General features: G+C 35.2%; 2 protein-coding genes across 2 annotated transcripts; one reads left to right on the forward strand and one right to left on the reverse strand.

Annotated features, from left to right (window-relative positions):
• The first annotated feature begins 70 nt into the window (after positions 1-70).
• On the forward strand, positions 71-13215 carry LOC140786289 (phosphatidylinositol-3-phosphatase SAC1). The gene is made up of 16 exons (XM_073134599.1): positions 71-285; positions 366-570; positions 669-834; positions 1141-1360; positions 1946-2022; positions 3072-3259; positions 3540-3637; positions 6137-6270; positions 6370-6504; positions 6665-7040; positions 7166-7287; positions 7533-7655; positions 7815-8027; positions 8909-9088; positions 9891-10002; positions 12784-13215. The coding sequence occupies exons 1-16, from the start codon at positions 178-180 to the stop codon at positions 13024-13026; spliced, it is 2700 nt and encodes an 899-aa protein (XP_072990700.1). The 5' UTR covers positions 71-177; the 3' UTR covers positions 13027-13215.
• A 395-nt stretch (positions 13216-13610) lies between these two features.
• On the reverse strand, positions 13611-17242 carry LOC140786290 (MICOS complex subunit MIC10-like). The gene is made up of 3 exons (XM_073134600.1): positions 17023-17242; positions 14971-15086; positions 13611-13897 (listed from the first exon to the last, which is right to left on the reverse strand). The coding sequence occupies exons 1-3, from the start codon at positions 17159-17161 to the stop codon at positions 13886-13888; spliced, it is 267 nt and encodes an 88-aa protein (XP_072990701.1). The 5' UTR covers positions 17162-17242; the 3' UTR covers positions 13611-13885.
• Between the last annotated feature and the right edge of the window lie 342 nt (positions 17243-17584).

Consider the following 17584-nt stretch of genomic DNA (forward strand, 5'->3'; position numbering starts at 1 on the left):
GGAGAGGTTGTTATTTGTTAAATCGTATAATTAATTAATTATAACATCCTACTGGCAATTGAATTGAAGAAGCTCTTCCTTTGTAACATGCAATATATGTAGCAAGTTAACCGCCATCGCCGATTCCTATATAAATCGCCTCTCCGGCTCTCCCTCCTCCCTCGGGTCTTCCTCCAAATGGCGAAGCCCGAGCGCCCTAAGCCCCCTCGGCCTCCCCTTCTCGACGGCGACCTCGATCTTGCCGCCTCCTCCCTCGAGAAATTCCGCCTTTATGAAACGCGAGCCGTAATCCCCGCCCTCCTCTCTCCTTCCTTCTCCGATCTCATCGTCGATCTGACCTCTTCTTCTTTCTTGGATCCTCTCAGAGGTTTTACCTAATCGGGAGCGATCGCCACAAGCGCTTCTTCCGCGTGCTCAAGATCGACCGCTCCGAGCCGTCCGATCTCAACGTCAGTGAGGACCCCGTCGTCTACACGCCGCAGGAGATCAAGAACCTTCTGCAGCGGATTGGCGAGGGAAATCGCGCCACGGGAGGGCTCGCCTTCGTCACCAAGGCGTACGGCATCGCAGGTAGGTCTCTTGATGAGATCTTTGCGGTGTACGATGTCCTTTTCTTGATCTGTTTTTGTTTCGCTGAGAAAAGGGAGGTTTCTGTGTTTTCTTGTTAGGGTGCATCAAGTTCTTGGAATCGTATTATCTGATTCTGGTGACAAAGAGGCGCCAAATTGGGAGTATTTGCGGGCACGCGGTGTACTGTATCGATGAGAGCCAACTGATCACGGTGCCGCACTCGTCGGTGCAATCTGATGTTGCTCACTCCAAGAATGAGCTCCGGTAACTATAAAATTTTGCCTTTTTTTTTCTTTCTTGTTTATAGTCTACGTGATTATTCTATTTATTCGCTGTTACATCTTGTTTTATTGACTAGTACGCGTTAGCAATTTAGATCATAGATACTAAGGACGGTTTACTGGAAATATTCAAAAGTAACAATAGGGTGTCCATAAGAGAAATGATTATGAAACTGACTATGACCATTCTCTTTCCTTTTCCACCTTCATTTTTTCTTTGTGATTGATTTTTGTTGGCATTTCTATTTTCTTCAACTCCAGCTTTAAAAGCTATTTTGGCTGGTCACAGGTACAAGAAGCTTTTATCAAGTGTGGATCTCACAAAGGATTTCTTCTACAGCTACACATACCCTATCATGCAAAATTTACAGCAAAACGTCTTTTCAACAGGCAAGGAAATGCCATGTGAGAACTTATTTGTGTGGAATACGTTCCTCACTGAGCCAATTCGTTCAAGGTGTCATAATACTCTCTGGACAATTGCTTTGGTTCACGGACACTTCAAGCAGGTGAGGCTTGATGTAACATATCATTTTAATATGTAACGAGGTTATGTATGCACTTCTAGGTTCCGTAGGTTCTTTATTGCTAACAGTGGATTCCCTTTAATTTTCTGCTGCTCATAGGACAGTTTATTTTGAGTGTTTGAATAAAATAACATCAAGATTAACATCTTTTCAATTCCTAATTTTAACTGGTGAGAAAGACAAATTTCTGCAAATTTCTGTTCTTTCCACTTTAGCACTTATCAGGGTATAATCATCAAAGTAAAAAGGGAAAACTGATATGTGAAGGCACTGAAATATGATGCAATGAGTAAAAATATGGTTTTCACATTTTTTTTCTTTTCTTTTTTCTGTTGACATGATTTTTTTCTTTCATGAATGGGACAATTCCAATTACCAATCAATATAATTTATCCTCCCATAGCAAATCCTCTGAAATCACTGTTTATAACCTCACATTTTCTGCCCTTTCTTTAAACCCTGGATATGTTGGTCTGTGCCTTGCTTAACTTACCATAATTTATTTTACTATCTGATAGATTAGTCTAGAGATAATATCAGTACTACTTTTTCCGTTTGTGTTTTCAGGTTAAATTATCAATATTTGGCCGAGAATTTAGTGTTGGTTTGATATCCAGACGGTCTCGTCATTTTGCAGGCACACGGTACATTTTATATTCTTAGATGACAAATCTTTAGTCATTTGCTTAATTGTCCACTGATGTAATTATTTATCAAACAAAGTTAAAGAATGAATTCAGAAGTACAATTTGCTTTCAGCTCTGTTTTAATCCCATCTTTGGCAACTTTCTGCTCTTGTGTATTAATTTATCTAAATTAGTTGCAATGTTTTCCCAGTCTTCTAAGTCATTATAAATTGTAATTAATATCAAACTTAGTATTAGTAGTTCTCTGGAGTAATACCTTCATTTTTGTTCTTATTAAGAGTGTGTTTCTACTGGCTTTTCTAGTTGTTGGTCATTGGTACAGCTGCTGTTTGAATTAGGATCAATAGTTTGATCACGTGGTTCATAAAAAAAATTGTGGTCCTTAACTATTTTGTCGATTCAATTGAATGTCAGTTGAATCTTCAAAATTCTATTGGTTCTCTAGGACATCTTAATTTTTTGTTACTTGATTATTCTGTTGTCTTGTTATTTACTTCATGATGTCTGACAATGACATGTTATGCTGGCCCTTTATTTCTTGATGATGTACAATCTCATAGAGGAAGCTGCTTGTAATTATTATAGTATGAATTGGATGGTACTTGAGCTTAGTTGAGGAATAAAAGGTCTATCCAAGTTGACTTTCCATTTGGTCCGTAGTACTATAGATTATTTAGTCATGAGAGATGAGATTTAGGATGTATTCTAGTTGGGGCTAAATACCTGATTAAAATCAACCTAGCCCATAAGAGCAATGGAGTAAAGGTAATTGTGTAGGATATGGTGGTTCACTTGAGGAAGAAGTAGGTGGAAAGAGAAAATGGCAGTAGACTAGTACTTTTTATTTGTTACTGTTCCCAGACATATCCAAGATAAGTAGCCATTAAAGAAAAGTCTGATAAGTTTGTCTTCTGTGTTCTGACGAACTTGACTTCTATTATTCATTTTTCTGTTCCTGTGAACATAGTATGAATCTTTTTTTTTGTATACCAATACTTGAAATCTGGATGTCTTTGATTATTAGGTTCTGTTATGTTGTTCTTTAGGTATTTAAAAAGAGGAGTAAACGATCATGGCAAAGTTGCTAATGATGTTGAAACTGAACAAATAATACTTGAGGAAGAAGCTGGGTCACAGAAGGGGAAAATGAGTTCAGTAGTGCAGATGAGAGGTTCTATCCCTCTTTTTTGGTCCCAAGAAGCTTCAAGATTTAGTCCTAAACCTGATATCATCTGTAAGTTTGATGATTAAGAATCCTTGTCATTATATTGCTAAGATTATTTACATATAGGGGTTTTATATGATAATTTTGAATCAAAAAGAGAAGAACATGTTAAATAAGATGCATATAAGATTTCTGTAGTAGTGACAAAGAAAAGACCTATATTGATTGCTTATAACTGTACGATTTTGCATTCTTTTGTTGTATCACACAATTTCTTCTGTTATAACCATTTCTATTTGGCTTCAGCAAGCTGATTGTTTGATACATTTTTTTTTCTAATTTCGTACAGTACAAAGATATGACCCTACATATCAAGCAACAAAGTTTCATTTCGATGACCTGGCTCAGAGATACGGAAATCCAATTATTGTACTAAATCTAATCAAGGTGCTCATTGGAACTTATTGTGGAATGCCTTTATTTGTATGTTTTTCAGGACACATTACATTAAAGTATTTATTGTCCAGCCCTTCAGTTCATACTGTTTAGCTGTCATATTTGTAACATAGTTTCCACCTGTTCTGATAATCTAGTGAAGTGTGTGAATATGCTATCTATTTGGTCAGCATCAATCTCTTTCTCAACTGACGTTATTTGGGTTAAACTGCATCTGGTTGTGGTGCTTGGTCTGGATTTAGTTATTTCTGATCTGTGGTTTAACTGTGTTTGTTGCAGTCTAATGTCAGTCCTTTCTTCTCAGTTTAGAAGATTTGGTTCAGTTCGAGTTCAATTTGTTGCCTATTGATAATTAGAGTTAACCTAAGATGCAGAAGATGTCCACATTGAGTCAATTCAGACACTCTCCTGCTTCAATTAAGACATTGATAATTGAGGTCATCCATCTTCAAGTTGAATGCCTCAAATATCCTGTAGACCACCTCCCTGGTTCAATTTGAACAAAATCTAGGCCAAAGTCCTTTATGTGGCTAGGAACCATTTCTAGGATATCTAGTAATGTCAGGGAAGTGTTTTCACTTGAATTATCCATTCTCCTAGATTTTAGGGTCTATCTATGTTCTAAAAATAAGGGTTAATCACCACTTAACCTTATCACTCTAATTTCGATATCCAAATTGATAAAGGCAGATGATCCACATATCCTTGGTCCTACTTCAAAGTTATCTAATCACTAGCAAAGCCAAACCCTACATGTTAAACCCTAATTCCCAAAATTCATGACTAATATGAAGATTCCAGTAGCGTGAGGTGTTCCACTTTGTGTCCAAGAGTGTACAATTTGAGAACATAACCAAAAAATCATGAATGGCCTTGCCGGTTGGTATGCCCTCTATCAGTAGTGGCACGACACTTGGCATGGGGTGTGCCAGTGGCACTCCCTTATGCCAAGCTGTGCCGACCGGCATGGTCGTGTATCAGTTATTGTGCCATGTGGAGCATTTGTAATTTTTTTCTATTTTTATTAATCATTATCAAATTAACTGATCAATTGATTATTTAGAAGACTTTGATAAAATTGATGATGATGAGACTAGAGATGATAATGATGGAGGTGGTAGTGGTGATGGTGATGATGATCATGATGAGATCTAATATAATGATGGTGATGATAGAAATGAGACATCTAATCCTATTACACAATATTTTTAGAGATTATTTTTACAAAGGACTTGAGTTTGTAGGTTGCAAAACATTAGAAGAGGTTCGCCAAAAGAATAATATGAGTTCATCATCATTACCATCATATCAATCACATCTACCAGAGCCACAAAACCTATATTTATGGTGTGTCTATACTTGTGCTGGTGCCGAGCGTTCATGTGCATGTTCAATATTTATATATATCATAGAAGAATTATAAAATTTCTATTTATATGAAGACCATGTGAGACGTTAGAACAAACAATATTATTATTGGATGAGTTTCGAAAAATATTGATAGTATTTAATGCAACATTCTCGTGTTATTTTTGTGCTAACAAATGAAGGCTTTGATCTTCCTCATCATTCTATGTTTAATTAAATATTAGTTTTAATTATTGAACTATTATTAATTAATATTATGTGTTGAGTGTTATTATGCTTTCAATTTTATTATGGAGTGTTCGATCATTAATATTAGTTATAAAGAATGTATTTAATCATATTATGTGTTAAATAATATTTATATTTAATTATTGCTTGATCTTTAATAAAATATGTTATTTACAAAAATAATCTAAAGATAAAACACTGTAGGTTTTAATATATATTTAAACCAAAAATAAAAAATAACATACCGAAGACCAAAAAATATTTTTAAAAATTCTAAAAAATTTATTAAAAATATTATAAATACGTGTCAATGGTACATATGGGGCATGCCAAGGCGTGCTGCTCAGCACGCCCCATGCCGACTGGCACGTGCCATGTCAATGGTGGCGCGGCCATTGTTGCCCCAAAATAATATTATTGTAAGTTTTAAATAATATATGCTTCCATAAGAATTGAAAGTAATTGTTCTTAAGAGTCTTTTGCAACAGATTATTCCCAAACATGAGCCTGAATAATTGCAATGTTGCTCGAATTCTTAGGTTGCACAAATCATGGCATATTTTTAAATGATTCAAAAGCTCGGCATCTTTTAGTCTACAATAATTGAGACTTCAGTGAGATCTCATGGCCAGCTGGTTTTGTGTCCTTTGAGTTCACAAGTAGTCAACTGCTTCCCATAGAAATCATAGGCCTATTTACTGAAAGTTTGTATTCCTTTCTTTACCACCTGGTAAATATCTTAGTACTCATTCAACACGTTCATGTGAATTATACATATAAGAGTCACAGTTCCTGTCATGATATTTTTAACTTCTTGGCATCTGTGAGTTCTTTTTCCTTTTTCTAACTGCTACTGTACCGTTACTCGACTTGGTGTCTGGATAATCTATGCAGACTGTTGAGAAAAGGCCACGAGAAATGATGCTACGACGTGAGTTTGCTCATGCAGTTGGATATCTTAATCAGATTCTACCAGAGGAAAGACAATTGAAGTTCATCCATTGGGATTTCCACAAGTTTGCGAAAAGGTCTTATTTCTTCCCTAGTTCCTTGACACTTTCTTATCTTTTAATAATTCGTTCTCTTCCATGAACTAATATTTTTGAAATTTTCTTTTGACATCTTAGCAAGTCTGCCAATGTATTGGCTGTTTTAGGTGCAGTAGCGAGTGAAGCACTGGATTTGACTGGTTTTTATTATAGTGGAAAACCAAAAAACTCCAAAAGGAGATCAACTCAACTTAGTCGAACAAGCACTTCAAGGTACTTGCTCATTCTAGAGTTACCTTTATTCTTGATCTTATACAATTTGGGATGTAGTAGGTTATATCATCAGCACTATAATCTTTATGACTCCACAATTTGAACCTTAGGAGTCAGAGTGTTCAGGTGAAATTCTACCCTACTTGTGACTTTCTTGCAGGGATGCTTCTCTTGGTGATGTTAGAACTAGTTCTGGAGATCTTGCAAGGATGGCTAGTAATATTGAAACTCCTAATGCCACTACAGTTACTCAGGATAGGAGAAAAGAGTTAAATCAACAGAAGTTGATAGGTGATGGGCCTCGTTTTCAAAGTGGAGTTCTTCGTACCAATTGCATTGACTGCTTGGATCGCACAAATGTTGCTCAGTATGCTTATGGCTTGGCAGCCTTAGGCCGCCAACTCCATGCAATGGGACTGACAGATGTTCCTAAAGTTGATCCAGACAGCAGCATTGCAGCAGCTCTGATGGATATGTATCAGAGCATGGGTGATGCACTTGCTCAGCAGTACGGAGGCTCTGCGGCACATCACATGGTGTATATGTGTTTTATTTTCTGTTATTTTTTATTTATTTCCCTCTTGGTAAGCTTATCATGATGAAACATGTTCAGTATATATATCCAATAGTTGACAGCAAATACATGTTACCTGGTTTCCAGGTTTTCCCTGAGAGACAAGGCAAATGGAAAGCTACTACTCAATCTCGTGAGTTTCTGAAATCCATCAAGAGATATTACAGCAATGCCTACACAGATGGTGAAAAACAAGACGCAATAAACTTGTACGTTTCTAATAGAACCTTTACCTGTGGAACATATCTTTGCAACTTTTAAGTATTATATAATTTTCTTTTCATCTTGAGGGAAAAGTCTTTGCAAGTACTTGATACTTATTTTTGTACTTCAGCTGTTAACTAACCTCTTCTATAGAGATGGGCCATTATTTCATGATGGGTTGTGGTTTTTGCTTGAATGTCATTTCTTAACAATTTTCTCTTTTTGATACTTGTCATGTTTGTTTTACCAGATTTTTGGGTTATTTTCACCCACAAGAGGGGAAACCAGCTCTTTGGGAGCTGGATACCGATTACTACCTTCATGTTACAGGAATTGGTGATGAGCTCGTCCCAGATAACAACTACAATAATAGGTTTGCAAAACAAAGAGATGGATTCGGTTCATTGGTTTTCACACTGATTTGAAATTTATCTTTTTTTGATAAATACTACTCTGTTGGACACTCAAACATTAGTTATTGGTAGGACTTTCTTTATGCTTCTAACCATTTTACATGTTTGATCCTGGACAGTTTGTCAGCTGACACAAGACAAATCAATGGACGTGGAACTACTCTTGCACCAATTCCAGCTTGCAAAGAGGACTTCTCAATAATGAAACTGACATCATTTGATAAACTAATAGAAAGGACATGCAGTTCCATAAAGAATGTCAGTCTTTATAGTGACTATGATTTGAAATTAAGTGGCAACACCGGAAATCATGGAATGGCACCAGATGCAGCGTAAATTTTCTCAATCTTGCCTACTGTCCTTTCTCATTAATTATCTCCTTTAGAAAATAGTTGCAAGCCTGAATTTTCTTGGCATTATTTCATCAAGAATTTACTTTCATAATTCATATCCCTGTTAGCATTTTTTTAGAAGATTGAGCTTTCTAGCACAGCAGCAACAATTTATTCGATGGAATCTGTAGAAATAGTTTCTTCCAGATGAAGTTTCTGTACAAAATATAGGATCAGTACCTTATGCTGCTAGTTGCCCAGTAGATGGCAATAATATTTCTTCTATATGCAATAGGTCTTCACGCTCGCCATCTTAATTTTCTTGGTGCTAATCATACTGATATGAGTCAAACGACATTTGGAGGCCAGCATAATAGAATAATGACACCATAAACAGAGAATAGGTTGACAAATCTTTTGTATTAATCATCATGAATGATTTTTTTTCTTGTTCTGTTAAGTTATTGAAAAGCATAATTGCAAAGTTTAGTTTTTTATATTCATCATAGTGCCACTAGTTCCAAAAAATGAGAATCCAATCATTTGACTGTTTACATTACTTGTGGTTGACATAGCTGACAGCAAGTTAATTATATGTTGATTCAGCTATTGGATAATTATCAATGTCTTTCTCAAGTTTGCTGAATCTCTTTTTGGAAATTCTGTATTTCTATCCTATGGGGTTCTGGCTGAAGGATGATATGATACAAATGGAAGGCCTAGAGTGACCAGTGGCAGCTAATTAGGAACAATATCATGGCAGTTCAAGAGAATTGTGTTTCATATTTACTGACGATACTGTAAAAACTGTATAAAAATCTGCACCATAATTAACAAAGTTGCATATAAAGGGTTGCTGAAACTATTTTCATATATTGCAGTGAGATACAGCTAAAAAGCCCAAACTGGTTGTTTGGTCAAAGGAAGTATGAAGAAAGTATTCCCACTGTGAAAGATACATTGACAGAACATGCAAAAGGGGTGCTCAAAGCAGAGGCTTATGGTGACTTGAGTTGGCTTTCTTTTTCAGCTGATTCATGTGAGGAAGATATTTTCAAAAGGTAATTATAAGCATAATTCCTAATTTCCTATTTTATTGGGTTCTATTGATTCTAATTTTTGTACTATGTCTATGGATATAAGTTGTTAGCTTTTTATTAGCGAGACTAATTCATCGCTTCTCTCTTTCTGGACAGCATAAATGTCACACTAAGTTGTGAAAAGTCATTGCCTTCTTTTCCTAGGCGATTTTATCAGAAACACCAATACACATGGGACCTCTAATTTTATGGGATCTCAATGATGACCCCAATTTCACTTTGATATTTTGTGCTGAAAAGATGCTTCCAGAATCCAGATTAAATGACTTGTCAAATGTGTGCATTTATTGTCTTATTTTGGGTTTTTACTCTGATATACTGCTATGGAAAGCCTACATTTGAAGTTTTGAACAAGGAAATAGGAAACAGAGACTTAATGAGAATTTTGGGCATTTGGTCGACATGTTAGGGGAGGATCCAATGCTCCTAACTATTGTATTATTAACTTCTCCATTAAAGGAAGTGCTTTCTTTAACCGTACTGATCACCTCATTATGGAAGATTTATTCTTTTACAAAACTCTTAATGGGATAAAATATACCTCTATAAAAATCTGTCTAATAAGTAGTAGTTGTTGAAAGAAGGTCAGAAGGTCATAATAAGAGAACCAGAAACAAGATCAAGACAATTTATTTAAATTACTTCAAGAGTAAGATCTTGTGTTGCTTATAGATGATGTTCCATCTAAAATTTCATGTACATTAGTTTCCATAGTAAGGTATGATTATGATTGGAAAATTGGACCTAAAATTTTTCTTTTCAGGTATCTTGCATTTGCACCGGCTGACAAAGCTAGCGACTGGTATGGTGGAACGTTAGTTTTTGATCAAGATGAAAACAGTGAGGTTTACAGGCATTACGCCGCACTTTGTCAGGTAATGACTCATACATTTCTTCTCTAATCAAATGCTGCAAAATCTTTTTTCATTATTGTCCATGAGCTCTTACTTTGTCATGACCTCTTTTAATCACATGAAAGGTTAATACAACAGTAATAAGAGATAAGGCCAACCCGAAGCTAATGAGAGATCATTGTTTCTTTCTGTTAGAATATAAGGCCCCGTTTGGTTTGAGATTAAGCCTCAATTTCAAATTACCTTAAACTAGTTTAAGGTAATTTGGCGTTTGGTTCTGAACTAGTTTAAGAGTGTATTTATTATTTGTGATATAATGTAAAAAAGTGAAAAAGTATTGGTTTTGGAGGGAAATAGATGAGATGCAAATTTAATGGACAAAATTACCCTTCTCATGTAATGATGGTAGTCATGATTATAATTTATAAATAATATGTGGTGTCTATAATGGTCATTTGTAGACTTACGTGTAATTATTAAATTATTTTCATGCTAATATGGTGTCTATAATAGCAATTTGTTGGCTTAAATGAATATGAGAGATATATTTACTGTCTTGCATCTTATATAAGCGCATTTCTTGCTAAGAGAGGAGATAAGAGAGGAGAAATAAGAGGAAAGAGGATAGTGATGATGAAATTAGACATGATTTGACAAGTCTTAGTATACGAACTTATTTTCTTATTTGCAGACTTTACATTCTAAGCCAACAAATAATTCGACTAAGCCTGCAAATATATAAACATATAAGTTTGCAAATGTCGGAGTAGTGACTCATTACGTAATAATTAATTTTTTTAAATAAATCTCACGTGATATTTATTACAGAACCGTTGGATTTGTACGATTAATTTAAATAGCAATTTTTCTCCGTGCGCCTGCAAATTTACTTTTAAGCTCGCAAAACAATGTTTGCTGGCTTCTTTGTAAGCCAGTGAACTAGCCTTTGTTGCCTTTTAAACCTGCAAATCAGTCAATTTAGTTAACCTTAACCCCGCAAATTTATTTTTAAGCCCACAAAACAACGTTTACTGGCTTGTTTTGTAAGCCCACAAATTGGCTGATTTGCTGCCTTCTAAGCTTGCAAATTAGCCAATATAAATAAGCCCGCAAATTTATATTTAAGTCGGCAAAACAATGTTTTACACCCTTATTAATAATTGATGAGTTACTTTTATTTTATATAATTTTTTATTAAACTTACATTAAACGATATTATTAGTAAAAATGTTTTAAAAATAATTATATTTTATCTGCTCAAATTATTTACACTATTTTTCTGTAATTTTTATTTTATTTTTAGGGTTCTCATTACATGATGATATAATATTTACAGTATAAATGTTTGAGTATTTTGAAAAAGAGGAGAGAAAAAAAGAGAAGAAAAGAGAGAAGAGATAAGATTGATAAAGATACTAAACTAATAGATGTAAGTCATGTCAATGGTAAAATTAGAATTAAATTAAGAGAATATTAGAATTTATATATTTTATTTAATTATTTATTGAAGGCTGAACTTGATTAAGAAAAATAGAGTTATTTTAGTGTTTGGTTACTGAACCAGTTTAGAGACCTCCCCTAAATCCAAAACAAACGAGGGCCAAAGGATTAAAAAATCACCCTTCTCAACCAGCTTAAACTTTTAGAGTAGCTTACGAGTTTAGCATTTTCAAATGATCTTAGTGCTTTCTATCTCCTAGAGTTTAAGGGGAAAGCTTTAACCATCACTTTTTCTTTTTTTTCCTGTTTTATTTTCACTTACACATTTAGGAGACTCATTGTTTGACAGTACAATTGATACACTTGCTTATGTTTTCTTTTCATATCTTATGTAATACCATAGAATCTGGGACTCTTGTGTTGCAAATGTCCTTTAGTTTTGCTTGTAATGGCTGTTCGCCATCTAATCAATATCTGTAATGGGCACTGCATTGGTTTGATATTTCCAGCATCTTTCGGACATCTTGCTTTTCTATGGAGATCTTCAAAATAATCTTGAAAATGCAAAGAAATTTGAGATAATGGATATTTAATTGCTAACATGAGCAGAAATTATTTATCAGGCTACTGCATTATTCTTATTTCATTATTCAGCTTAATTTGATCTTGTTACTTTGTCAAACATTTTCTTGGTTTGTTTACTTCCAATCTGATCCTTTGAGAAAAATATAATCTGCATTCCCTTTTGGTGCATATGTGGTCTCTTTTGGGTCGGTCCAATTGTTTAATTGGCACTTTCAGTTCTCACAATTTATTATCAAACAGATCCTATGTTGAATTAAGTTGACTATAGCCATTGTTGGTGACAATCATCTTTTTAACATTATATAGTACTTGTCTTTTAGTAATGATTTTTTAACCATGCTGGCAATCTTCTGATTAATAAATCATGGCCAGTCTTATATTTATCCTATAAAGTTATTTTAAGGATATATAATGTTCACAATTTCACATTTTGCAGTGGAAGCACTTCCTAATTCAACTGTCTTAGGTTTCTGACAATTGTCTTTGGATTGAACAATTGAGTTGATCAAGGCAGCACATAACTTTTCCTTAAATCCATTTTGGAGTCTAGCTATATATCATAACCCATGATGTTGGGAATGCATATCTATGCTTTATTTTCATACCTTTCATCAGTGGTTGTCATTTGCATGTAAATTAGTTTGGATATAGTAAATAATTGTAGGACTTAATTCTAGATATTTTTGGAGGCTCATTCATGATTTGCACAAGAAGATACATATCTCCCTCTTTTATGAGCTTATTTTGTAGCATTACAATATGCCATGTATGCTGCAGGGTCCTGTCATGGATCCTTTCGAGCATGACACCGAGAAAGAAAAACACTATGCCGAAGCTTTGAGCATGGGGCTGGAGGGCATAGATGACAGACCGGTAGAAGCAGATATGGAAGCTGCTCTGCACGAATATGACCTAATTGGGGCAGACCTTGGGATCATCCCCTCGTGCAAAGCCCTTGCCGAGGATCCAAGTCAGTTGACGAGATGGATTATTGGGGAAGAGAAGGTCCAAATGATTTAACAAGATGATTCAAAATGTATATGCCATTTTTATGTCATACATATAAAGCATTTATCAGTGTAAATATCAGGCTAGTTATTGCTGTAGTCTGACCCCTACCAAGGGCAGGCTCTCTTTGTTTATTTTTTGTGAAGTGAACCTGGCTTTGATGACATAAGAAATAGTGAAGACAGCATGGTTACCTGTGAATTATGGCTTCTACTGCAATCATAAGGATCTGTCTGTCTTTGGAAGTTTAGGCCCATCTACATAGAAATTTCAAAGCAGCAGATGTTAGTGGATTTTGCTCGTATCGTGATTCTTACATTATGGCATACCGTGTTAATTATGGCATCTACTGCAATCAGGATAATGGGGAAGTTGGTTGTCAGGTAAATGCAGCGATAACTTCAGCACCTATGAATCAACCTGTGACCATCTCTTGCAGTTGCAGCTCTTCAAAAGCACCCTCAGGCGGAATGCTTGCCACCAGAGATCCATGAGCAGCTTAGACAACCAAGCAAAGTTGCCTATAATTTTAAAGGCTGTAGTCCAGAGTTCATATCATAATTTCTCCTAAGAAGATTGCCAGGCAGGCCAAAATGTAAATCAACTTGTAATACATGCATAGAGGAAATCTTATGATTGGCATCTTTCGGTGCTAATCTTACAAATGGAGGAAACATTTCAGCAGGTTATATCTGCTCTCAAAAATCAAAGAGAATGACAACAAAGGCAACACAAAGTTGTATTGAGAAAATGTGGGGCATCCGAGCATATTAAACCATTCTAAATGAGATACATCCTCTAACCATAAAGTTTAAGGTAGATATGTCAGGATAGCTTGACCAAATTGGTTCGAGCCTCCAATTGGCATCTTTCACTTCTCATCCTACACAGAAAAGGCAGAGTATAATAAGTGTCGGTTTCAAATTGAGCATCTACAACCATAAAGCACTTCCAAGAAATATCCAGCAACTCATAATCAGAAAACTGCATATCCCGTGCAAAAGACACCTCCAAAACACATGCACTTTCAAACCTACCAGTGGAAGCAAAGAGATCACTACATAGTCAATTGAGCATACATTAAATTTGGCAGAAGAAAAATTGATTGATCTGTTCGTTTGATGGGTTTTTTTTTTCTAAAGAAAGAGAAGAACAGTAAGTGGTTAATTAGATGAAAGCAACAATGATGAATAGCAAAAGCAGTCACTCCTAACCATGTCTAGTGATGCAACATGCAAATGAAATGTCATTTATGAATATGCAAGTTTCTGACCAATTTGGTGAGAAATCTAAATGCATAATTATTGATAAATTTGCTGTTGTATTTCAACCTTTTGTAATGCAATATAATATTAATGAAAACATGTAGCTTCCACAGGATACATGCAGCCAGTTTTTCCTCAGGAACATCAAGAAAGTTGTGCAAAGAAAAGTTTGTTATAAAATGTAGAAAAACATACAAAATTCACATGAGAAGGCGAGAAGCAATTCAGAAAGCAGAGATGTAGGTAAAAGAAAAATAGGCAATGACTGCACAAATCACATTACACTAGGGGCAGCAGGTCAAATATCATCAATAGGTGCCATAAATATATACTCAGCATCTCACTGATGAGGATGATCTGGCATGCTACTAGATGTTATGGCACAGCTTATGCACCTATACTCAGCCAAAACGACAACATCTCTGTGGTGTGGTCCATCCTTAAGCATAAAGTATTTCCTTAAACACTTCGTAGTTAGACTAGTGGCAACAAGACAAATTATTTTTTTATTTTCCTTGGACACATGTGTTGATTCCTAGAAATGATATTCCTGCTTTTCTGTTTGAACTATGAAATAAACCAATCACAGAGGCATGGCACTTGAAAAAAGAATCAACAATAAAGATGCATGGCAAAAAAATAAACTTTCTTTTTAAAGAGGAAGCAGGATGAATAGCTGAAAGTCTTGAACCTTAGGTAAGCACTTAGGAGGAGAACGATCAAATATGTAAGAGCTTTCTGTATATGCCGTTCCAATTCCCACTCCAGCACCAAAAGCTACAGATGCCCAGCGAGTTGTCCTACTCCCTGACAGTACATCAGACATCAGTTGGCTAAATAATGAAACAAGAATCAACTAGAATCAAAATACAGTTACATTTTGTATTATCAAGGATAGCAGTGACTGTTTCAATTAACATACCACTAGACCAGCTACAGCTAATAGAAACCTTAAAGATGCAAAATACTTTCCTCAAGTTTAAAAAGTTGCATAGTTTTTCCTTGAGAAAATGGTACATTGCCACTAAATATGATATGACGCCTAAATAGCAATTAAACAACTTGGCGAAAAGTTAAGAGATAACCTACACGTAGAGTATTAAAGCAAACTGATGAGCAGTAGAACATCATGATCTAAGGCATCATAAATCATGGCCTACTAAGTTGTTGAGTTATCAATTTGAAACAAGTAGACTGAAATCAGTATATATTCTAGAATCTTATTCCTAATTTCTGTCATTGGCTTTGCCTTACTGTGAGTAAGAATAGAATATTGACTGGACTGAAGAAGTCATAATCTAATTAGGTTATATTTTAAAAAATTTAGGAAAAAAACTTACTTAGGATTTTAAGGTTCATATTTAGGAAGAAAAATATATGAAAAATATATATTGTTTTATTAACTGACTGAACTAAGTTTACTGTCAGGACTCAACTAATCTTGCTCATAATGTACATAATGAATTTTAAGTACTACCAGGGAAAAATGCAAGCTATTTCTGGAAAAAATAAGTAAAAAAGAAAAGGTTTGTGAAATAGAAAGAATTTTTGAAGAACTCTTCTTGTTCCACATGCGCATTTTGCAAATCTTAAACATACTCGGTAAGATCAACATTGATTTAATTCTGGAATATACATAAACCATCTTTCATGATAAGGGACAAAAATAATTGAGTACATTAAATTTAAGAAAATCCAAACTCTTTGGCCCTCACAAAGTTCTATGAAGTGTCCATGCATGAAAGTTTGTCTGAATGCATAACTATTCTTTTGTTATCTAGAAAACAAAACCTTCTGATTTCAACAAATAATACAGCAAATATACTGAGAGAAAAGCAAAAATATATACAAAGCACCAAAATACCAAGTCAACTATGAACATGAACACACCTGGATGAGTGCAGGGGTAAAGTCAAATAGAAACGGAAAAGTAAAGTCTAATAAGCTCTTTTAAGCTCATATATCTAGTAAAGCAAGTTCAAAATTCTTTAGCATTCTAGTATTTGCTTAGGATGGCGTGGGTATTAATTAGGTCATGAAAACACTCTTCAGAAATGAGGCTAAAACTTTTTCTTCAAAACACTCAAGTTCTGCTATCACAATTATAGTTCCTCCATCAATAAAGCATAAAACTAATTAATAACAAATAAACCAGGCAAATAGTAGTGATTTAGTGATGCTACATAAGAGAAATTCCCAGAGTTACAAGTCTTGACCCACCAAGATTGCAACCATAAAGCAACTAACGTTGCGATATTCAATGGAGATCAATCTCTAAGTCAATCCGAAGACGAGCAAATTCAACAAAAAAGAACGCAAACTTGAAGAACTCTTTACCTAGAAAGAAATTAAATGTGGGAAATAAATAGGTCTAAAAAAGTGAAATCTCTCGCAGAAGCTCCTCATAGAAAGCATCAAATCGACGAACTTAAAATGACACAGAAACCGATCTTAAAGGGAAAAAGGAAAATCAATTTGCGGGAGACAAAAGGGAAAAATCTTCGGAAAGGAAAACAAATTCGAATGCAGGGAAATAAATCGGTCTAAATCGAAAAAAAAAGAAAAGAAATTTCTCGCAGAAACCCGACTCTGAAAGCAGTAACTTGACAAATTTGAAGAGAAATCGACCCAAGAAATGAGAAGGACCAAAATGAGAAATATATGGAATTTGTCAAGAATATTAGGAAGGAAGAAGGGGGAAGGAGGAAGGAGAAGAATAAAGATGGAGTTGATTAAATCTCACGGAAGAAGACGAGGCCGCCGAGGGCGCCGGCCAGGGTAGAGTAGACGACGCGGCGGGAGGTGAGGTCGATGCAGGCGTCCCACTTGGCGTCGAGGTCGTACCGAGGTGGGATCGATGTCTTCATCGCTTCCTCCGCCATGAGAGAGAGAGAGAGACCGAAGGGGGGGGGGGGGCGGTGGGAGAAAGAAAGTTGATACGATCGTGCGAGAAAGAGATCTGTGATGGTGTTTGGGGAAGTAATCTGGGCCGTCCTTAAGATGGGAACCTCATTCTTGATGATCTCAATCGCACCGTTCAGTTGGAATACTAGTCACAAAGGGAATTTTTATTTATTTTGATTTAAAAATATCTTCTGCTTCCTTCCATCTACTCCGTTAACAGCTTTACCAACAACAGGGGCTGTTAACAGAAAGAGAGACTAAGAATGTTTTTATCTAATTTTTTTTAGCAGAACTTCTAATGAATTTAATGATATAATTAGGTAATTTTATGGTTGTATTTATCTATTTTTTTTCTAGCAGAACTTTTAATGAATTTAGTGATATAATTAGGTAATTTATGG

This window comes from Typha latifolia, chromosome 4, assembly GCF_019914945.1.
Source record: "Typha latifolia isolate L0001 chromosome 4, TyphaL0001v2, whole genome shotgun sequence".
NCBI lineage: Eukaryota > Viridiplantae > Streptophyta > Magnoliopsida > Poales > Typhaceae > Typha > Typha latifolia.

What these genes read in the sequence shown, in the direction of transcription:
- LOC140786290 (XM_073134600.1), bottom strand. Translation starts at nt 17,161, where the DNA reads ATGGCGGAGGAAGCGATGAAGACATCGATCCCACCTCGGTACGACCTC. An exon ending in CGGCGGCCTCGTCTTCTTCC is followed by an intron (nt 15,087 to 17,022) that starts GTGAGATTTAAT and finishes ATGTACTGTCAG; the next exon opens with GGAGTAGGACAACTCGCTGG.
- LOC140786289 (XM_073134599.1), top strand. Translation starts at nt 178, where the DNA reads ATGGCGAAGCCCGAGCGCCCTAAGCCCCCTCGGCCTCCCCTTCTCGAC. An exon ending in TTCACGGACACTTCAAGCAG is followed by an intron (nt 1,361 to 1,945) that starts GTGAGGCTTGAT and finishes TTGTGTTTTCAG; the next exon opens with GTTAAATTATCAATATTTGG. An exon ending in GCTCTGCGGCACATCACATG is followed by an intron (nt 7,041 to 7,165) that starts GTGTATATGTGT and finishes CCTGGTTTCCAG; the next exon opens with GTTTTCCCTGAGAGACAAGG.